General features: G+C 42.2%; 1 protein-coding gene across 2 annotated transcripts in view; it reads right to left on the reverse strand.

Moving 5' to 3' along the window:
- Positions 1-327: 327 nt before the first annotated feature.
- Positions 328-23,696, reverse strand: part of CHCHD3 (coiled-coil-helix-coiled-coil-helix domain containing 3) — a 279,336-nt gene continuing 255,967 nt past the window's right edge. For both annotated transcript variants that reach the window (XM_019452778.2, XM_019452779.2), the window contains 2 exons: positions 12,354-12,489; positions 328-1,056 (listed from right to left, as the gene is read on the reverse strand). In XM_019452778.2, the coding sequence (XP_019308323.1) occupies positions 1,033-1,056; positions 12,354-12,489 (160 nt within the window). In that variant the 3' untranslated portion in view covers positions 328-1,032. The remainder of the gene's footprint in view (positions 1,057-12,353; positions 12,490-23,696) is intronic.

The following is a 23,696-nucleotide window of genomic DNA, read 5'->3' on the forward strand; positions in this document are numbered from 1 at the left end:
TTTTTTAACATTTTCATAGTACTGCAGGGTCAGACATTAGTAACCAAGCTTATCTAATCTAGTTCTTGCCCCAGGCGGGGTGACTTAAGTCATCCCATAGACAGGAAGGTTCATGCAATTTGTAAAGATCTCACTGAATCCTACCTAGCTGAGAGGCAAGTTAGAAGAATCTCTTGACTGTCTGAGGCAAAGTGCTTTGGAGCTTTTTAGAGGAAAGGTACAGCACAAATGCAAATTAATAACAATATAAATCAACTCAATTCCCTTATGCATAAGCATCTAACCCAACGAAAGGAATACGCGAGGCCCCAGGCTACAATGCCAGTCTTCGTCGGAAAATATATTTATTATTGATAGTGAGTGAAGTAAAGATGTCAGTATTCATGATCGAGAAGAGGTTGTATAAGCCAAGGTTGCCTTTATGAGGATAAAAAATGCCTTATTTCACTTGTAATCATAAACATCATTCCAGTAAAAGAGGTACATTTTTCTCTCCTTTTTGTCTTACTTACATGATCACTATAATAAGTTAAAATGAAGTAGCTCTTATATAGTAAGGGGAGAAAGGAACAAGAGAAAAACAACGTGCCACAGCCTAGACAATTCTACCCAGCACCGCTGGGCGGAGAGGGAGGTTTGGTGCCCCTCCCACCTCCCCACTCTAATTACCTTTGTCCCCCCTTCCGCCCCCCACCATCCCAGACCCCAGCTTTGTTTGGTGAACGTTCACCAAACCATGGAGCCTGGCAAGAACAGAAAGTTAAAAAGGTGGAGGGGGTGCCTTTCTCTTTTAATGGTCATAAATGGGTTGACTAACACTGCAGTGTCCTTGCTGGCAGATACCTGATCTAGGCCTCGGCTTTTCACACTGCAGCTACTCAAACTGGGATGTGCTTCGGCTGAATCTGCTCTCTGGTGCTTCTCTTTAATCGTCTTCTCTTTAAATGGGTTACTTTCTCACTAGGAAAAAAAAAAAAATGTTCCGCCTCTGGAATTAACGTTGAGGAGTTTTGCTTGTTCTAAAAGTTGAGTTTATCCTCCCTTCTCAAGCATGCTCTGCAAGAGAAAGAGAAAACATGGGTTTTAGCAGGAGGGACCGAAAAATGGCAGTAACTATTTAGTACTATTTGTATTACTTTTCAAAGATCTACTCAAAAACACAAAAAACAAGGTGTATGCTCCATGGTCTCAAAATATTATTACCTTTAAAGAACACCACCGCTTAATCATGTATAATCTCCAAATGACCCCACCCCCACCCCCATACCAAGCTGAACCTTAAGAGTGAGCATGGTCTGGACTGCAGGGTTGGGGGTTGGGAGTGCCGGACATGTGTGTTCTCTCACTACTAGGGACATCTGGAAATGTGGTGGGAGTATATCTGGTGGCCACAGGGACTGGGGTGGAGTGGAGGTTAAACCCCAAAGGTTCTGAGAGGGTAAGAATCTCTCCCAGAAATCTCTGCTCACTCCAGGCAGAATATGCAGATGTTCATGAGTTCATAATGCTGGGTGGAGCTACGGAGATAAGTATCTATTCCCAACTTGCAAAAATGGCCCCTCTATTCTATTTATTTATTTTTGTGAATAGGGGTAGGGGGTGGTAAATGGGAAGAATTCTCAAGTATCAGATTAAAACTCTCTAACTAGCCAGGACAGAAGATATATACTCTCTCCATTCTTAGGAAGCTTTAAAAGACAAAAGTGATGCTTTCCCATTTAGTTTTGAAATTACTTAGGAAGAGGCTAGGCTGCCTCTAGCTCACCTGTTCCCACTTTCTTCCCTAGATCCCCCATGCTTCCAGCCATTTACTCACTCAGCTCTTAACTGAGTTCCCACTAGGTAATCACTAGACTGAGTGAGGTGTTACAGGGAAACCAATAGACACGCCCATGGAAAATTAAGGTGTAATATAATGTAATAATTGGCTATTTTTAAAAACATACTTGCTAAATACATGCTAAAAGTTGATTTTATTGAATAAGTAATACATACACACAGTATAAAATTCAAGATTCAAGTATTTATTCAAGATAAAAGAATACAGAGAAAAAATAATTTTTGCCTCCCTCCTGTTTCCCAGTTTCTTGGGTATCCTTCCAGAGAAGGTAACAGTTTAAAAGAGGAGCGAGTGGTTCTGCCTCATTCAGAAGAAGAGATCTCTCTAGAGCTGGAGTGGTCAGAGGAGGCTTCTAAGAGACCTTTCAGGCCATCTTTCAGAGTCTTTCAGAAGCTAGACAGAAGGTCCAGGAGTAGGTTGAGGAGGGGTGAGGGCAGGAAGCAGCGGCAACAATTCGGAGGTAGGAGAAAGCCCAGTATGTGTGGGGGGCAGAGGAGAGAGATGAGCAGAGCTAGAGGAAAAGCCTGGCAAAGATACTTCCTATTGGCCTCTGGGAAAAAACCTGAGAATCCAACATGTCTTTAAATAGGAAAATGCCATTTAGGAAGGTTCCCCTGATGTCCATGGCCTAATGGATCCAAGAGATAAGAGTCTGGAGTGAAGAAGACCAGGGTGGAGGCAGATTAGGAATCAAGCAGGGGTGGGGATGAGAAATGGAGAGAACCATAAAAAGACAGGGGAAGGAAAAGAGAGGTGGTGATACCAAAGGTATGGTGATCCTCAGTGACAGGGACAATGGTAGTGCCACCAACAGAAAGAGAAAACAGTAGGAGGAGCCAGTTTGGGAATGAGGAAGGTGACTTAAATTTGGGGTTTGTAAAAAATCCCAGATGGAAATGTCTAGAAGGAAGTTGCGAACTTGAAAAGAGATGTCAACAGTCTTTAGAGATAAAGATTTAAGGCCAAAGATGAAGAATGACGACTGACATAGAAGAGCAGAACAGAAAGAGTGGAAGGACAAATAAGAGAGCATGTTGGGTCACAAAAGCACAGGATGGATAGATTATCCTAAGGATTATCCTAACTCATCCTGGATTACACGTTTCTAAGGCTATGTCCACAGAGCACAAAAGAACAGATATGAAAGCAGGCAAACGAGTTGAGAGAGAACACATAGAAATGGTCATAAAGATGATACATTCAAGGAGGAAGTAAATTAGAAAAGCCAGATGCATCTAGAGAAAACAGAAAAGACAACACAGATAAAGCAGAGGATTGCTCAGCAGAGCTGTCTTGAAAACAAGCACTGAAACATGAGTTCTCTCTTAAACCCAGCATTCACATAAGCTCTGCATCTGCTGGAAAAATTAAAAGTTGAGCACCTACGATGTAAGAGTCAGACAGGACAATGTCCCAGTAGCACAGCATCTCATTTATCCCCACCCACTTGTGGCTTGATCTGTATGAGACAACAACCACATGTCCAACTACTTGGACAGGAAACCATGGATTCCAGATATATAGATGACCTCACCACAACATCACATGTTAACATAAAATAGAAGTCAGTATGAAGCAGATTTATACCGAGCCCATCTAAAGGCATTTAATTACCGAAGAAAATGATCACTTTATGAGTGATGCCATTTTGCATTTTGGAGTTAATACACTCACTACTTCCTTCAACATACCGATGGGAACTTTAAGCAATTATCTTCCTGGTCAAGATTACATGGCTGTGCCTCATACTACAGTTTAGGTCTTACGGTTACGATCACTATATGACAACGTGTTACTCTTTTCAAATGTTGCAAAATAATCCGTACTGACCACAATGTAATTAAAGCAACAGCTAAAGAGTTCTTCCAGAGTCTAGGGAATCTTACTATTCTTCCTCCAACGCCATCCAAATACATAAGGGTAATTTTTTAGCCAGATTATGTAAGAATTCCAGACTCTCTTAAAATTGTTTAAAAATATGTATTTTTTAATTTTTACTTATATTTGAGAGAGAGACACACAGTGTGAGCAGGGGAGGAGCAGAGAGAGAGGGAGACACAGAATCCGAAGCAGGTTCCAGGCTCCGAGCTATCAGCACAGAGCCTGACGCAGGGCTTGAATTCATGAACCGCGAGATCATGAACTGAGCTGAAGCTGGACGCTCAACTAACTGAACCACCCAGGCGCCCCTGGACTCTCTTAAATTTAAATTTAAGAGAGACAAGCGAGGCCATGGCTGGTTTGAGGATCAGTGGGCCAGTCTAACAAAAAGATGAACAGGAACATTTTGGAGCAAGTACAAAACACAGAGAAATCACCACATTCACAGAATGGCCTGCTACATGTATTAAAATTCTAATTTTCAAAGATAGCACAGCAGTTCAGCTAATTCACGGGTGGCTCCTTGAAGACACAAGAACAAGAGAAGGTCTAGGGCTGGTCTACACACAGGCTGTAAACTGTGGTGGCACTCAGATGCCACCAAAGGGTGGCAGAGGTCGGTACAAAACCTCCTCACTTTGGTCAGAGACAGCAATAAATACAACGTCAAGTTGAAATTTTTTAAAAACTAGACTGACAAAACACTCTGTTATTACTGTATTGTAACTATGCAATAAAACCTGCTCAAAACCCAGGCCTGAGGACCTCTGGCTGGAGGGATCCCAAGGCCTGGAAAGGTCTGTGTCATTTAGTGTCACCTTATAGGTTCTCCCACAATCTCTGTATCGGTTCTGTAAGTAGCTGCTGTTGGGCTGAATTTCAACGCTGCATAAATTTAACACTGCATAAATTAACATAGGAAATTCCCCGAAGAATCAGGGAGAAGATTTGCAAGTTATAAAAAAAATTGCTTCCTTCATTTAAGGAACTGCTAACACTTCATCTTAATGTGGAGAAAGAAATTCCTCGCATTTGCTCATCATTCACGTATATGGGCCTGCAGAAACCCCTTTTAAAAACAGCTGGGTAAACTACCAAAAGGAGGGGACGGCTCAGGCATCAATACTGCTCTCTCCCCAAGTCTTTTCCTGATCCCAGCCACCGAGGAAGGAACAGCTGGCAGCTCGCACCATCAGACAAGAGCAGTGCCCTTGGAGACCAAAGATTGCTTGTCATTTCCATTTATTAATATGATCTTAACTGTTTTCCTCAAATATTTTTGTTACACAGTCATCTCATCAACTGTTTTCTGAATCATAGCTTTCTTGAAGGGGTTGACTATCACAGCCGTGTGTCAGCTACTGGATGTCTCAATATATTTAAGAAGAATTATGGCAACCCTGGATTGCTGAACAATACCCATGAAGAGAATAAAAATGTGTGTGTGTGTGTGTGTGTGTGTGTGTGTGTGTGTGTGTGTGTTTTAAAGACACCAGTCAGAGTGCTTGTCTCTTGAGCTCACCCGACATCTCGCCAAGATTTCAACAGCCCCCCTGAAGCTGGATATGGAAGCGGGAAGGCTTACAGGGGAGAACTAAAATGGGAATGTGTCTGGGTATGCCTGAGTTTTTACCAAGAAGGGACATGAAAAGTGGGAGTAAAAGAAAGAGAGTGGTGAAGACACAGCGAGGAGACGCTGAGATAGAAGCAAAAGTAATCAATAAATTCAATTTATGAGGAGCACAAAGAGAGCCTTGCCCGTGCACCGAGCACACTCCTGACCACCTGAAAATCCGATTAGCTAACTTACTGTGTTCTCACTCTCTGTCTGTCCCTGACCCTGTTCTTTATCCTCCTGCTTCATGCGTGGATCTGGTTTCATTCTTTCCGTGACAAATGTTCTGTGTAATATGCAAATTAAGTTACAGGTAATTAACTGTTTACACAACTTGCTGTAATAATAGACAAAACACTAACATACTGCGGTTCTAGCTCTTGAAGGATAAGCACTAGAAAAGAAATGCCTATTAGGAAGAAGGAGTCTATTACCATGGTAATATTTCTTCTATTAAACCCAGATTAAAAAAAAAGAAAACATCGTAAAGTGACTATTAGTCTCAGAAAGTGGTTTTGAAACCACTTTCCTATGATAGAAGGGTTCCTATGATAGAAGAGACTGGGTTAACGGGCTTAAAGTTTGGAACTTAGTTTGCTTTGATGTGACTCCAAATCCGAAGGGCCGCCCCACCGAAGGACGGGAAATCTATTGTGGAACACCCACGTGTCATCCTGAATATGAGCAACCCAGCTGGGTGATTAATACATGTCATTAGGTGATGATGATAAAGAAGCCTTTAAACACAATAAAAACATGCTCCCATAGGTCTTCCCAGGGAATGAACCTTCTTGATTTATCTTTGTGCTCCCTGAAGGTGGGTGTGTGTGGACATCAGAAGAACCGCATCAGGCGAGGGGCCCCTGCTGTGGGTCAGGAGAGAGCAGGGTGACTGAAGCAGCAGGGCCGAGAGAGGATCTAGCTACAACCGCGAGGTGGTCAGGGGACCGTGTTGCCTTGGTTCAGTGCCTCTTTCCTCCCTCCTGCCAGCTCCTCACCCAGAGCTACCTACAGTTTCAAAGGAGAAAACAGGAGGGGAGAAAATAACTTCATTTTAAGAGGCTCCTGCCCTCTGTCCAAGACCTCTTCCAATATGTTCCTGAGGCTGAACCAGGAACCAGTTCCCAGGGTTGGTCTGATTAGAGCTCTGCCACATGGCTCGGACCCGACAGGCAGTGATGGGAAGTGGCAGCCCCTCAACTCTCAAGAGGGAAAACAAAGACTTATTCTTATTAGCAGGACCTCTGAAGGTCGAAGGCCTCGAATGCAGTTTAGGCCAACGTGCTCTAGAGCTATGTTTGCCAAACTGTGGTGCACAGAGTTACTTGGGGAATTTGTTCAAACTTCAGATGTCCAGGTCCAACCTCAGACCTTCTGAACCATAATCTCCAGGGATGGGGCCAGGCAAGTGCATTCAAATATACTCCCCAGCTGATTTTGATGTTCCCCCATGTCTGAGACCTGGTATTATAGAAAACAGCACCCTGGGTTAGGCATCAGGAATGGGCTGTGCTGGTCTGGACTCTGCCCCATGTACAGATGATCACCGACACTCTGAGTGCAAATTTTTTCCAAGTGAAAAGATGGGATTAGGTCACATGATCACTAAGCTCTGTCCAGCTCTATTAAGTCATTTGGATGTTATTTACAGTCTGTCTGAAAACAATGATAGAATACAGCTTGCTCTAGCGCTGGGTTTTTTGAACTATGATTTCAAAAGCAACAGTGACTACTGGGTTTTCAGGCCTTCTTCACACTCCAATAACAGGGAAGTATTTGAGCCTTGGTCTAACATAAACCCACTACGGGGGGAGATAAAACATGATGTCCTTAAGAAGGCTGACACTTCCAGGGCATCTGGTGGCTCAGTCAGTTAAGCATCTGATTCTTGATTCCGGCTCAGGTCTTGATCTCATAGTTTGTGAGTTCAAGTCCTGCACTGGACTCCATGCTGTCATTGTGAAGCCTGCTTGGGATTCTCTGTCTCTCTGCTTCTCCCCTGCTTGCTCTCTCTCTCTCTCTCTCTCTCTCAAAATAAATAAACTTAAAAATTATGTAAAAAAAGGGGCGCCTGGGTGGCTCAGTCGGTTAAGCGGCCGACTTCGGCTCAGGTCGTGATCTCGCGGTCCGTGAGTTCGAGCCCCGCGCCGGGCTCTGTGCTGCCAGCTCAGAACCTGGAGCCTGCTTCGTATTCTGTGTCTCCCTCTCTCTCTGCCCCTCCCCCGTTCGCACTCTGTCTCTCTCTGCCTTTCAAAATGAATAAATGTTAAAAAAAATTATGTAAAATAAAAAAAGGAAGAAAGAAAGAAAAATTATTAAAATAAGGCTGATGCTTCCTGCCATGAAAAATTCCATCATATGCACCGATCTTTAAGTTTTTAATTTTGGAGGCTAACCATGGATTGGAGGCGTCATTTGTATTTTAGAAATGAAGAACTGGGTGCATTAGCATTGGGCTTAAGTAACTTCATATTAAGACCCAGCCTCATTTATCAGGGTCTTGACCTCATGCTCCCCCCCTACAGCTGGGTGGCTCTCTGACGTCCCCAATGATGCCAGCAGGAAGCACTGGCTTCAGGTGGGGGTCGCCTCACTTACAAGATGTCCTCATTTTGATCCTTCCTTCAACTAAGTTGCTTACTTGGCTATTGACCCACTGCCCACTTATTGATTTACACTTCTGCTATGGTTTACCCTCTGACTGGCCTCCATCATCTGACTCCAGGCTCCACACTGACCTCTGTCCCTTGGCATCTCCTGGGTCCAGCCCTTGCTTTTAGTCCCCGTCTTTCCTCAGCTCTTCTGACCTGGCTTCCTGGCTCTGTCTCCACACTCCCTTTACCACCCATGATCCGTGGTGGACAAGGTTAAAGCCATTGCACAGGGGAGCCTAGGCCGGCTAGAGGGAGAGAGCCTGCATTTTCTAATGGAGTTTATTATCTGGAAGGCTACATTCTGCCAGGCAGTGCTGAGATAGCTGTTTTTCAGTACACTGCCTTAGAGAAACTGTTTTTACCCCCTCCTAGTTCATTCTGCCACCCTGGCTTCCCTGGGGCTGTCAGGAGTATGAGTTTCAAGGAAAGGGTATATGGCTGTGGGAGGCCAGGCAACAGGCAGGCAATGAGAAGGGCAGCTGCTCTTCTGGAGTGAAAGTTTAAGGCTGACAAAAAAATCTAAGAGGCAGAGGCACAAGTGCTGGAGGTCCCCGAAGCAGCGGTGCTGCCTAGAGCGAACAACAGGTCTCTTGACTGAAAGGTGCTCATAAACGTGTGCTCCTGGGCACGTGGCCTCTCGTTCTCATGCAGGGAAGGAGAATCAGTGCCACAGTATCACAGCTAGAAGGTCCTCATGGGTCACCTGGTTCAAACCCACAGTTTACCAAAGAAGAAACTGAAACCCAGGTCATCATGACTAGATTAGCTACTTAGCTACTAGATTAGCTAGTCTTTCCCATAAACCCTGCCTTCCAGTGAATACAGAATGTTCACCCGGAGGCCAGCCAGCTTCTGTACCATTCTGTCAGCAGCAGGGGTGGGAAAACACTTGGAATGCTCTGAATTGCCCCTTAAGAATGCTATCCCCCAAGCAGCCAGATGTTGCAAGAAAACAGCAAGGTGGTGGGGGATCCCAGGGAACACAGCAATGCAGATCTGAGAGGGGCCCTCTCTATACCCTTCCTCGCCTTTTGATAAAGAGAACTTGGGTACATTTTGGTCCACTAGCGGGCAAGTATCACTGGCTCCCCATCTCTCTCCCATCTTCTGGAGTCTCCTGTAAGGTAGGTGAACCAAGATTGAATAGGATTCAGGTTTTAATGGTAAGATCAGGTCATACAATCTTGGAGAGTTTATAGAAAGCTCTGAAGCTAAGCAAGTATGAGAAATAAAAGATACAATAGTCTATCAATCAATGTCCTCCTACATTTTTAAAAGATATACCTCATATAGCTGGCCCGTAGCTTTTAAGTCTTAGAAATAATAATTATAGCAATTTATTATCTCTCTACCCTTATGAAGAACATGTAACTTAATATACTGGAAATAAGAATCTAAATGTCTCATATGAACCCATGAGGAACTGTTTAAGAATAGCTGAAGAAAGACTGATGTGAATAAGTGGCTGGAGAAAGGAAAAGTAAGGCCAAGGAATATCCGGAAATTTTCCAATCAGTAAAATCTATTAGTCTATAGAACAATGTCTCAAGGGAACCAGTGAAAGCCCAACCTTATGAGTCATTTAAAAATGGAGTGGATTTGGCTATTGGAATTATTCCAAGGGGAAAAGTCTTGCACTGCGCCGGAAATGGACAGCACAACCTAATGGGTTGCTGTCATGTTGACCATTTTCCACATTAGCACGCCTAGCCTGTTCTTTGGATTTAACAAGGGAACATAAGAAGGGGAGGTAACGAGTCAGGATCTGCTACAATTGACACTTAGGACCCTATACTGCCGAAGCCCCTTCTACCAATGGGCAGAGTCGGGGTCACAAAGTTAGACTAATTTCACATTGAGAGAAAGGGGAAGGTAGTATTAGAGGAAAAGTGCTCATGAAATACTGATTATTAATGCCCTGTGGCCATTTGAGCATGCTCTAAAGATAGGGCGGTGCTGAGCTATACCTTTGCTCATGGCCTTTATAATCCCACCTTATTTGTTACCTTAGTCTCTATTACTAGTTAATTTGTTATTCCTGTTTTTTCTCTTCCCTTCGTGATTATCGTTCACATTTTCTCTCACTGCCTTATTTCTGTATTAGTGGATAATGGAGGTCCTTTCTCACACCCAACTCAAAAACCAAACGCCATTTTAAATTTTTTTGTTTTTATGGCAAGGCATATCTTGGTCTAGTTGTTACATTTATGGTCACAACTTCCCTGGGTTTTGGTTCTTTCAACTGTAAAACAGTGAAAATAAAAGCATCTCTATTTACATCTCCGGTTGTCATAAAAAGAAGTAAGAGAATAGATGTGAAATCACCCTGAAACCTAAAGTCCTACAGAAATACAAGGTACCATTGCTTCTTGTTTCTTGCCCATTACAGTGTTGCCCAACTTAGGATAAAAATGTCATGTGAACAGCTATCTTTTTATTAGATTTTTATTTTTCATTATTATTACCTGCTATATACTCCCTAATATTTGAATATAAGAGCTGTGAAAACAACACGTACCTCAAAACACACCTGCTGAAAAGGATATTAAATTATATTGCAGATTGGGGGAGGGGGGTCTCTTGGAATCACTAGTAATAATTTGGTGCTTTGAGATGATCTGTTCAGTGGTTTCAACGTGCAATAATACAACTGAGGAAAGGAAAAAATAAGATTTACTGGATACTTCATATAAACTTAATCCTCACAACACTGGGGATAACATCACCCCAGCTCGCAGATGAGAAGAATCAATGCCCAAGGTCACAGGGTTAGTAAAAGACAAAGCTTGTATACACACCCAGATCTGCCCGGTGTGAACTCCCTACTGTACTGTGTGGCATATGTGACGTTTTCACAAAGTGTTTTATTCTATAAATATATGCCATTGACGGCGTGGGGCCAGGTGCAGACGGGCATGATGGAGTGGCAACTGCATACACCCTTTCAGTCGCCACTTCAGTAATGTTACAAATCACACTGCGCACACAGGCATGCTTGCTGGATGCCGGGGTAGAGACATACACTTTGTCACAGCCATTCTTTGCACTGACCGCCACCCCCACCTCGATATGGCACTAATATCAAGTTAGAAAAATCCATGAGTCAAGCCTGCAGGTCCCAGGTGCTTCAGTTGGTATTAGTAGTGAAGGTTGGGGCTTGTTAAGAGCGTATCAGGAAGCTGTTTTTGACAAATGAAATGTACTAACGTAACATTAGCGACGTTGCTTCTACCAAAGACCTTTAAAGAAAAGAATCGCTGGCAATGCTACTAGGAGCCACACAGGTGGTGCTTCAAGCAAGAAACAGCAAAAGCCTCAAGCCACTAGGCTTTTAAAGAAAACGGAGGCTTTTAATAAGTCTTGATTGTATTTTCTTCCACTAGTGTTGATGTTATTTTCTAGCTACCCAGATAATACTAACCCTCCCGTAAATATCAGATATTTATAGTGTTAGAAATATACAGTAAGTGGCATTATTATAACTACAGCAAATTAGACTGGAGAAAGGCATGCTGTGTAACTCAAACACTAGATTTAGTTGGGTCAGAAGGTCAACTCTAGGGAGTTTGTCAGCACAAAGAATCAAGGTTTCCAACAATTTCTATCTGTCAGAACAACCTATATCCAACTATTATACCAGTTAAATGATGGGCAATTATGTGACCTGCCAGAAATGATCATTTGCTTCAGTGTTTATCATTAGCTCTGTAAAGCACATGAATTAGAGAAAACACATGTCCTGTGGACATCGTATTATTCTGGAATGAGGGCTCAAGAGAAGAGAATGACTGCAGGAACATAAAAGAGATGGAAAGTGTTGCCTAAATCCTATCTCTGGCCTCCCTTTCCCTGCTCAATCCAGCGGGCTCTACCAATTGGTAGAAGATTGAACAGGGCTTGAAAGATGGCTTTCTGTTTTTAGGTTTTTTTGTCGATCCTTCATGTTTCGTGTTTCTCTGCATGAGTACTTGCTGCTTACAGACCCTTTAACTTGTATCTTTCCTCTTTGTTGTCTTTGAGTAGTGGCCCAGAAATATGGGGCAATGACCTTGTGGACACAATTACCATACAGTGGACGACAAAAGTTCAAAGCAACTGGAGAAAGTATTATTTTAGTAAGAATCTTTTTCTTTCCTGCAAATAAATGAGTTAAATATAAGGAGAATATTGACTCTTCCCACAACCACCTGGATGGAGGTTAATTAGCACCTAATGGACGTGTTAGAGCAAATCTTGATGATGAGGACTAGTTTGGTTTATAAAGCTTTTCCACACACATTAGCCCACTCAGTCCTTACCACTGCCCCACGATGCTGGGCTTGCTTCCTTCTGGTGCCCCAGTTAGCTTGGCCTGCACACCCACCTGTTTGGCCTGATTGACACAGCGCATGTACTGGTTGGCCAGATCAGAGCAGCTGAGGGTCTGCTGGGTGTTCTGGCGGTAACACTGAAGAATTTTGGCTTGCAGATCAGCACAGACAGGATGAAACTCATACCGCCTGAAAACAAAAACAGGAACCCGTGAGACAAATGCTCTTCAATCAGAATAAAGATCAAGGCTAAAGAGTGGATAAAACATTCAATAAGATGTAAATGTTGCAAATGTAGAAGCGAAGTTTGAGAAGTAATTTTCTTCAACCCTTAAAAAAAGATACCAAAATAGTTCCCATGATAAAAATACATGTAACGTAAATGACTTCTATGAAATGAGCTGTAGTAATTGGTACCACCACGAGCCTCTCTGGACGTTGTAACAATCCCACCCAAACCCACACCTAAACCAGGTGAATGGCACCGATACTCTTCAGCCCAGTCGGCCGAATCAGAAACCTGAGAGCCCTAACTTCTCTCTTCCATGCCCATATCTAGTCAGTCTCACAGTTCGAGACCCAGCAGTCTAGTCCTCTTTCTCTGTACTCACTGTCATCACATTAATTTGTAATCACTCATATCCTGGATTCAAGCTAGTCTGTCTCTTAGCTTTTGCCCCTCTACTACTGCCTTCCAGAAGGTTCTTTCTAATATATAAATCTGAGACCATATTTCTCCCGCCTGCTTTCTGAATAAAATACAAGGTCAACAGGCAAGTCCTTCTGGGTCAGGTTTCTGCCTGCCGTTTAGCCTTCAATCCTCAGATTGCCGCAGCCTGACCAAGACACTTTCAGGGTTTGATCCAGACACGCCCCTTCATGTCTTTGCTCATGCTGCTCTTGATTTTGGACATGCTCTGTTCCCAAAGTCCCACCCATCCCTATATATCTGGAAAACACTTACTCATCTTTCAATAGTTGAGCTAAGTATTGAAGTGTAACCTTCTCTAGACAGCTTCACTAACTCTCCATTCAGGGTGGAATCTACCACTCCCTTTTTGGTGACCCCACTGACCCCATACTGGCTGCTTCTACTGCTTCTTTCACCTTCCACTTAACACCGATGACACCGTAGCCTGGTGTAATTTACTAGCCTACATCTACTAGGAGGCAAATCCCAAGAAGTAAGGACTGTCTTATTTTCTTTGTGACCTCAGCTATTGATATGGATACCTCTTTTAGCAGTCATGCAATAAATTGCTTAGAATATAAATGGGTAGAGAAAAAAAACATTTTTAAATTCTGGGCTAAAATTTTACTAATTATACTTACAAATCTTTGCTTTCAGTGAATATGCAGTACTAAACACAAATGCCTCCAAAAATCTTAAAATATACACTTGAAAAACGATAACAAAATAAACCGAATGAATTATACAAATGAAAATAAAATATTCTTGTTAAGATCATAGAGGAATTTGAATTATAAGGGCTAAATACACGCAGAAAAAATACATAATATTATCACTTTTAATCTAGGAATTTATATTTTTTCAAATTAGTTTTGTTTAGTACAAAAGGCTTCCAGTTTTTCATATCAGTTCTTTTTTTGAAATTTAAATTTTTTATTTCTCTAGTAATCTTGAAATAGCATTATTTTAAATTAAATGGGTTCTAAAAAAAACCCCTACAGAATAGAGGGGGAATATTTTTCATCAATAAGGAAACCCCTGGGTGACGATTTGTCTCATTACTTTTATCCAAGACACTAAGCTAACACAGATTTTGCTAGAACAGAAAACTGACATGCAAACCACGTTACTGGTCCCTGAGGGAATTTACTTCTTACTACCTTCTAAAGAAAGTAGACACACAGGAAAAAAATAATCCCACAAATTTTACATAACATTGCTTTTACTTTTTCATTCATTACCGTCCTGCTCTGCCAAATACCTAAGAACAGAATTTAAATCCAATCCCTGGAGTTTCCATTCTCTTTAAGATTTCAAAGTTCACATGTCTATGAGAATTTTTTTTGGACGTGGATTTCCCTAATCCCCTACCATGAACATCAGCATCTAAAAAGATGTGCTTTGAAGAGTAGAAGATACCATGAACTGACTGATTATAGCAAGACACATCTGGATAAATATTGAATAAAATATAATCAAGCACTAGGTCAGCTGAACCTAGCAAATATATGACGAATGCCTATAACAGTTCAAGGGAAAACAGGCTTATAGTCTGTCTTAGTGTTGAGGACCATCATTCTTCTAATCTATCTTAGATGTAAAAGCAGGGGAAGCAGGATAGGGAAAGAAGCCTAGAACAATCCTAATCATATATTCAGCTCTTCCTTATTAACATACAGGAAAAGACTGTAAAGAATGAGCTTCCACATACTGCACATCATAAAGAAGACAGTGTGTGGTTTTTTTTTCTTTTAAAAAACTATTGGCGATGGAATAATTCATTCAATACTATGAACTCCTTAGAAAGAGGTAATTTAAGTTGTATATAAACGTTTACTGAACTTAGCTATTAGTCATGCAAGTTAATGTCCATGAGTTATTTATGATTTGAAATGTGTCAAAACATACTTTTATCACCACAAATCAATACTGTTCACTTCCAGGGCCTGTGATTTCCTGTCTGGGAGTCCAGTAGGCCTGTGTGGATGTGTGCACGTGCACATGCATGCATGTATACAAATACATACACACACACACACACACACACACACACACACACACCCTTCTGAAATCCTTTTTGTATACATTTCAACGTTTATTGATGATTAGATAGTAGAAAGGGGGAAAGAGGGGTAGAAATCAGCATAATTGTCTCCCACTTCCTGGAGGAGCCTCTGGTACATTTTTCCTGGATTAATCTGTGAGGGCAAAGCTCTGCCTCCATATTGATCTGCAGTGCTTGTTATGCTGCTCTAATGTACTGTTTTCACTTTGGGAAAATGTGAAATGAGATTACCGTCCACCATTAGAAGGCCATAAAACACAAGCCATGGCACCTTCCATTCAGGAAAAGGTTTAAAGGCATTTCCAATATGCATTATGGTCAACCCTTCATATAGCCATTGAGTCAGCGATTGATTTTTATTGACTGCTTTCCTTCCTGCTGATGGAAAAAGTCACTACTAGGCAAAAATGACAAAAGGGCAGAATTTCAAGATACCTAAGAAGGAAAATTAAATCTTGGCTGCAAGGGACATTTAAATAATTTAATTTCTTTGTAGGGAAATAAGATTTTAAAAAGGAAATGGTGAATGACAAATGTTAAGAGAAAGATGAAGTATAAATATGGAGAACTCAAAACAGTAATAAAGAAAAGAGAGGACAGTAACCCAGAAACATTGAGTAAAAAGGAATTGGTGGAATAAAGTTGATACTTGAAAATATATATTGATCAAAAACAAGTTAAAAAAAAAAAGTTTCATGGTCACTTGAAAGGACTGGGGATTTTGATGGGTCCCACCTCATATCCATCCTCCCTCTTCACTTTCCTTTTCCTTCCTGGACTCTTCATTCTCTGTTCCCTGCCACCTCCCTCACTTCTTCAAGTATCAGCAGCTGCCCTCACCCTTCCTACCCCACCCCACAGTGGCACTGAGGACCAAGAGGGTTGATGACCATATTCAGCGACAGAACTGGAGAGCCAAAGACTTGAACAGAGAATAAAATCACTCCTGGTAGGCATTAGGTAGCCAATGAAACCATTTTTGTTAATGTTTAATGCTAATATTCACTTAAAAGGCAGCTAAGAAAATATATCCAAGTATTTTCTCATTACACTAACAAGGCCATTGTAGAAACTTTGTGTGTGTTTGCGGGGGGGGGGGGGGGGGATAAAACAGAAAAGAATACAGAAACACATCAAGGCTGTTCCTAATTTTTCAGTGCTTAAAGTAACAGAGATGGATATGTTATATGTTGTTACTCTTCTCTCTGATTATTTCCTGGGCATAATTTCTTGTAAGCTGCATTAAGGGTCAAAGACAAATAAAAACATTTTGGTAAAAATGAAGCTGAGATAAGCGGTACTCAGCTCTCCTCTTCATCTGTGACACGCTGACACCTGGCCACCTGTTTTAGAGCTATCTGCAGACTTCACTGCTGCTGTGTCTACTTTCATGTCTGAGAAACTTCTTTGATGTGGGTCTGAGCTTTACATTTCGAGGAAACTACTTACCCATCTTTTTAGTTCTGCTAATATAAATGGCAAGGATAAGAAGGTAACTTCAGAGACGGAGGAAAACATGGAGATAGATCTCCTCATACCACTCTACCAGAAGGCTAAAGGAGTCATGCCATGACAATCAGCAGCCACAAATTCCTAAAGCTCTCAGGAGCACAGAAATTGTTCGTTATGAGTGCAGGTGCATGAAAAAGGATCCTTTCCCTGTATCTGGACCAGTAAGTACAGAGAGAGAGGGAATGGAGAGAGAGAAGGAGGGAAGGAAGGGAAGGAATGGATGGGTAGATGGATGGGTATGAAATGGATGGTGCTAAAAGAATTCTGATTTTTTTTTTAACAGGTTGTGACTGCATCCTTCATGGGATCTGGTGGTCTAATAAAACAGTATCTACCACATTAAAAGCAGGCACACAATACAGCCATGGAATCAAATCTTTAGCTCTAATTCCTATGGCATAATGCGAAAATGGTAATTTTATTCTGTATTAAACATTTCATTAGATGTTAAGCCCAGGAGTCAGGATTTCTGGTTTTATGACACAAAACTAAAGCTATCAAGTACATTGCCAATAGTTTAAAACATGAAATAATCCACTTATCATTTATAATAAAGCTATCATAAAATGCAGCAGCAAAGCAGAAAGTATTAACTCAAATGTGTTATCAAATAGATCTTTTTCATTTTAATTTTACCTTAAATTACAATATCCTAATAATAGTTTTTAGAATAAAATGTAAACAGCCTCTAACTATGCAAAATCTGAAAGACAACTCCAAGCTTTCCATTCTTTTTTTTTTAATGTTTGTATTTATTTTTGAGACAGAGAGAGACACAGCATGAGCGGGGAAGGCGCAGAGAGAGAGAGGGAGACACAGAATCTGAAGCAGGCTCCAGGCTCCGAGCTGTCAGCACAGAGCCCGACGCAGGGCTCAAACCCACGAACTGTGAGATCATGACCTGAGCCAAAGTCAGATGCTTAACCAACTGAGCCACCCAGGCGCCCCTAAGCTTTCCATTCTTACTAGCTGCTAACCATCTTTATTAATGAAGCTTCTACCTGGGCTGTAATCAAATTTCCACAATTACACTTTAGAGGCCAAACATCTCCCAAAGCTGCCTACTTTCTTTGTTTCAATTTGTCTCCATATACACTTTGCTATAAAATTTGAAAAATAAAATGAAATAAAAGCAGAAAACTTTTTTTACATTTAGTTTGTAAAATGATGAATGTTATTAGCTATGATGTTGTCTATCCTCACAACACAAAAAATGCCAAGAGGCCTCCTCTGTTATCAGAGGAGGGACCCCTGACCTTGACTACCCCAGGTCAACCTGGGTTCAACCAGGGGTTCAATGAACCAATCAAGCTGACAGTGCTCATTGCCCATAATGAGTGCCATACCATTCAACCAACAGATTTAACTGGGTGTTGTGAAAGAAAAACCCAGCGTGGCTACAGCTACAACAGAATTTACAGAATTCTATCCTATATACCCAAAGGCTTGAAGGAGCAACATCTATCTGAAAATATTTTAATACTTAATTCTTAATTTTAATCTATGGTTGATTTGGGGGAAAGATGCCAGTATCACAACTCAGTAATCTGGATCCATAGGAGGAAGGTGACCTGTCTGCAAGGAGAGAGGGGAAAATATTGCCAGTCTTACCCCAGATTTCAGCATCCCAAGTAAAAGGCCTAATGCTAGGAAAAATACACAGACAGGACCTGTGGTCACCTATCTGAGATAAGATAATACAATGTTCTACATACACAGGTTCACTGTTCTTTGACCAATAGGCCCCACAAACCCTAAGCAGATGAACACAAACACAGCAGAATATTAGGTGAGTGAAAAGCTTTCCAATTTTGCAATATATTTTGCTTCCTCATCCAGTAATACTGAGTACTTGGAAATGATGGGGACATGAGGGCAAACCTAAGAGGAGAGTGGGAACTTCCCATGTGACCACATGAAAGCTGGTGGGGGCTGACTGCTCTCTCTTCTCATGGTGCTCAGTGGACAAAAACCACTCTGACAGTATGGGACTCCCAGATGTCTGGTTTTGTTTTCTTGAGCAGGTTGCTACTACTCTACTCTGCAGGGAGAATGACATGGCATCTTGCCAACTTCACCATTCGCTGAGTGAGATCCTACTACAGAGACTCACCCCACGAGGGTCTGGATTTAGAAAAATGGGGCCATCTTCTGCCACATCTCCAAAGAATAAAGGCCTGAACCCTTTTGCTTTATAAATAGTTTCTTAAAATCTGGTGATCTAGAGAGACCAATGGCAACTTAATGTTAGTAAAAAACTTTTCCAGAAAATTTCTCCAGGTAATAATGCCTTGGACAAGAAATAGTTATTTATTCGGTTCAAAAGATTTGTGAAGTCAGGTATCAGGTATGAGGCAGAGAAAAACAATCAGTTGGCTAATTTGAATTTTCTACCATAGCATGGTACCCTTGATACATCTGGGCTATGTGCAGCAAGGCTTACATCTCTAAAAAGATAAAACACTTCTTACTTACATAAAAGATACCTGAAACATGAGACAATAATTATAGGGACAAAGAACATAAATGATGCCAACATTAACTCAACCTGGAAAGACCCCAAATCAACTTCCGGTCACACTTTCTTTAGAACAATCATGTACTCAGGAGATGTTTTCTCAAACTCACACAGTTCTTCTCATTAGGTGAAATTCTACAGCTAAATACTGCACTTTAGTCTGAGTGACCCTTAATTTAAAGACCTATAAGCCATCCCTTCCCTCTCTCCCTTTCTTTCTTAACGATGCTTGGAATATTGTTATTGCTTAATAAATGCCCACTAATAATGCGGTAATAAAAACAGGGACTCTAGTGGGTTAACCATGCAGCTCTGTGCTTTAATATGCCCGAGACAGCAGCAGTTTATACAAGTATCCTGAGTAGAAACATCACCTGCTGCATGCACACAGCACTAAAAACAGAATCACAGCTCATAGAAGTGGCCCTTGGTTATAGGAACTGTAATATTTGCAGAAGCATTCTTAGTCCCTTTAAAAGACCTACAAGCCATGGAATGCAGAGCTGTCCAGGGCCCAACATTAAATTTCAATCTCCCAAGGATACATCAATGTGAGACCAAGGCCACCTCAATACACCAAATTACTTTTATTTGAAATATTTTCATAAGGCGTCAAGGTGAAGAAAAGTATTAGTAAGGAATACTACTATGAGTACTACTAAAGAAAAGAATGGCATTTACTCTCACCTGACTTGATAAAACAGCTGTTTAATTAGACAACTTACAAAATGTTAATCTTGAGCATACACAATACATCACCCCTGCATTTCTTTTACTTTAAATATGTGTGTGTGTGTACATATATATATATAATATATCGAACTTACGCCAACACAAGTTAGCTTATTTTGCCCCACCCGACCCAGACTTTGTGAATGGTTTGTATTTCTCCTATCCTGTTATTTTGAAATGTTCACTAAAATTGGTCTAAGAATGGAAGATATGAAGGTTGGCTGGTTCATTCATTCATTCTTTCATCCATTCTTTTACTCTAACAACAAATATTATTAAGCATTCATCACATGCCATTCACTATGACAGGCGCTGAATAAGATATGATATTTGCCTTCAGATGGCTCGAATGGGGGGGGGAGAGACAGAAGTGTGTATAAGGTCTTATAATGAGATCAAGAGATAATACATTTGTAAACTTAGTGCTAAGCAAATCCAGAGATTTAGTTTGGGATATGACAGAAATGGAACATACAGTATTGGAGACATGAGGACATCTATCACTAGTGAACAGGAAACAAGAATAGATTTTATGATTTCCTCAAAGTAACTTTCAAGCCTGCTGGAAGATCTGCACAGTGTATGCAGACTATAGAGACAGAAATGGAGAGGAGAGACCTCCTCTGAACTTGGGGATATGAATACACCCATAACCTGGTGACTCCAAGCCTTTTGAACTCCTCTGCTTTCCACAGAGGAAAGCTTGGTACTTGCGTTCATGACATCTGCTAACACAGGCTTGGTTTGGAGGGGTGGAAGTAGTTGTGTATAGTTAGAGCTTATAAACTCTTTGAGTCAAGTAGGAATCCACAAGGAAATAATCAGAGGCCAGGACAGAGTTTTAGACCTACCAACAATAAACAAATGTTGAGAAAAGCTCCCAGTTGCTGTCTTAGTAGGAGGGCTCTGGTGGTAACTCTCAACTGATGCTAAAATTACTCTTCAGCCTTCAATGTTTTCGCTACTTGAGAATGCTTTTTGTAATCACTCTGTTGCTTTATTACTTGATAGGGCCAAGGAGGAGCAAACTGAACAACTGGGTCCTGGATCAATGCCCAAATTTGGAGTTAGGAGTGAGAGAGGAGGGGTGGGGATAATATGGGGAAAGTAAAAAGATACGAGGAAGCAAAAGAACACACCAGAATTACAGGGAAATCATGGAGGAGAAAGGGAAGACATTAGGGGCCAGATGAGTTTCAGTGGAGACAAAAACAGAGGGTCTGACTGAGCATCCCAACCAGCCCATGGGAAAGGGGAGGCTGCACATTCTAGGCCACGGGGCTGAAGCCAACTGTGGCAGTTGTTTTCCAAGACAACTTTCATTGCAAATTGTGGAAGGAATATTACACTTCCCTTCATTACCCATCCTTCCTGTAGAGAGTCCTCAAGTCCAGAAGAGGAAGGACTGGATATAGCCAGTGTGGCCATCCCCAGTACAGCCAAGAAGCAGGGCACCAGTCCTGGCAAGACAGAGTATACTTGCAATGAACCTAGGCCTTTCCAAGCAAATGTAATGAAACACTGCATACAACCTCCCAGAGATAATCCTTCCATATTTGGAGAAATATAGATTTCAGAGGCCTTATAATATCATTTTCATCAATGAAATCTATTATAATAGCACAGAATCACAGAATCTTCCAATTGAGTAGTATGGTACCAGGAGCCTATACAGAAATATGGTTGAGCACACATATTCATGTTAAGCTCCTATTTTTAGGCACTTACAAGTTTTAGAAAAGAATTACCTGTTGGGATGGATTTCTTAGGCTCCTCAGCTGAGGGGATGCTTAGGCAGTGAGAAGTTTGGTGAAATCCCTTTTGAGTCACCTAAGCATAAAAATACGTTCCACTATCCCCACATCTTCCCAGCTGTGATCACAGGTGAACGTTTAATACTAAGATAAGTCAGGAACAGCTTCGTTCTAAAAATTTCACAACTGTCACACAGCTCAGTGAGGACTGTGGCACATCCTAAGACAAGTACGTTAAGACCAAGAGGTCTGTAGTGACACGGTGCACCGCATTACTTGAGGTGATGCTCCTTCTTCCACCACGTTTTGAAAGCAAGATCCAACTGGCAGATACACCCAGGAAGGAATGTGTCTGGCTCTCTTAACTGAAAGAATTGCAGATGTGTTTATTTTAGTGACAAGTGAAGAAAAAAGTCATCCCTACTGACTTGTCCTCTAAGTATCAGGGTGCTAGAAATGAGTGGAGGGAATAGCAGGGATGAAGGAGGTAGAGATTAGCCTGTTGTTGGGTCTCCACTCCTTTGAGGACTTGAAGGGCTGGATGCTTAAGCACTGCCACCAGAAGCAGGAAATCCCTAAACGGGTGCAACAGGCCATGCCAGCAAATCTCCAGGGACACCAGGCAGCCAGGCAGAAAAAAGCCACATGGGCATCATACTGGTGGCCACCATGTATACGTTGTGAAGAGAGTCCTAAAGGGTGTGCAGAAACAAAAGGAGAGAGAAAAACACACACACATGAAAGACACACACTTGCAGAAGTCATAGGCAGCACAAGGCAATAAAGGTGCCAAGGAAACAGTACAGCGGTAGGTGCCACACTGTTCTCAGGAGGCAGTGATTGCTCCCAGTTGAGGGAGGCAGGAGGAGAGTCTGGGTGCCTTTTCCAGAGAAAAGGAGAGGGGGTAAAAGACCCCTGAGTGAAGGCTGGGACTGCAAGAAGACAGAGGACAGTTGAGAGGGTACGTGTGGGTCCCGGCTCAGGTTCAGCGGAGCCAGGCATGTTCAGGGGACTTAGACTGGAGGCAATGCTGCAAAGGAAGGGGCAGGGGCTGGGACAGACTTCCTATAAAAGACAGTGTGCTTACAGTCTACTCCGCAGGCGATGGCAAGCCACCAGCCTGTCCAGATGAGAGAGTGAAGTTATAAAGGTGCCACCGTGGAGAGGCTGAACTGATCTGAATAAACCACATGGGCGGCAGAGGGAGCAGTCTAGGCTGGGACGCCAGCAGAGCAGTCCCCAGGTATAAAACAGGCAAGAACAGCAGCCCTGGAAAGCAGGAATGGAAGGATGAGATAACGCACCAGACACGGATTTAAGAGGAGGAAAGACGGAGTGGCACACACAGGGTTTAGGCCTGAGTCTTTAAAGAACCACAGCTGGAAAGGAGCCACCATGATCCACAGCGTGGAGCTGGAGCTCAGCACGGGGCAGGGCTGCATGCGCAGATGGGAAATCCCTGAACAACCCACAGGGGGCGCTGCGGGGCAGTGGCCTGGGGAAGTGACAGGGAAGGGGGTGGGCCGGCCACAAAGCTGAGAGTAGAGGGAAGAGCCAGTGGAGCGCAGTGTCCCAGGCCAGGGAGGACAGAGTTTCATGAGAGAGAAGGCAGTCAACAAGAATAAGACCGATTAAAGGTCATAGCATTTGATCCTTAGCAATTTGGAGAAACAATTTCAGTAACAGACTAACAGGCAGTTAGAGAAATGGAGGCAGTGGGGTTAGGTCAGTTCAATATCCCTTACTGGGTGCATGTTACATACACAGCAGAAACTATGTGTGTGTATGGAGGGGGGAGAGACATCCATCCCACAGGAGCTACTTCAATAGGGTACAATTGGCAACAGGAAAAAGGGAAAAATATGAAAGGGGAGGATTCCACCTGGCTGGAGATCTGGAGAAGGTCTTAGATGAGATGAAAGGATTTCAGTAGGGCCTTAAACAGTAGGGAAGCCTTAGGCAGGTAAAAGAAGGAATGGAAAGGAACTCCAGACAGAAAAGTGGAAGAAGGAAAGGCAGTGATGTCACTAATCAACTGTTTCTTCCAAAGAGTCATACGGAAATTTACAAACAGATCAGAAAGCCCGGCACTTTCAACAGGAACATGTTCTGTAAGCAGATGAA

The sequence above is a fragment of the Panthera pardus genome, unplaced genomic scaffold (assembly GCF_024362965.1).
Source record: "Panthera pardus isolate Hobbes unplaced genomic scaffold, ASM2436296v1 HiC_scaffold_8, whole genome shotgun sequence".
Taxonomy (NCBI): domain Eukaryota; kingdom Metazoa; phylum Chordata; class Mammalia; order Carnivora; family Felidae; genus Panthera; species Panthera pardus.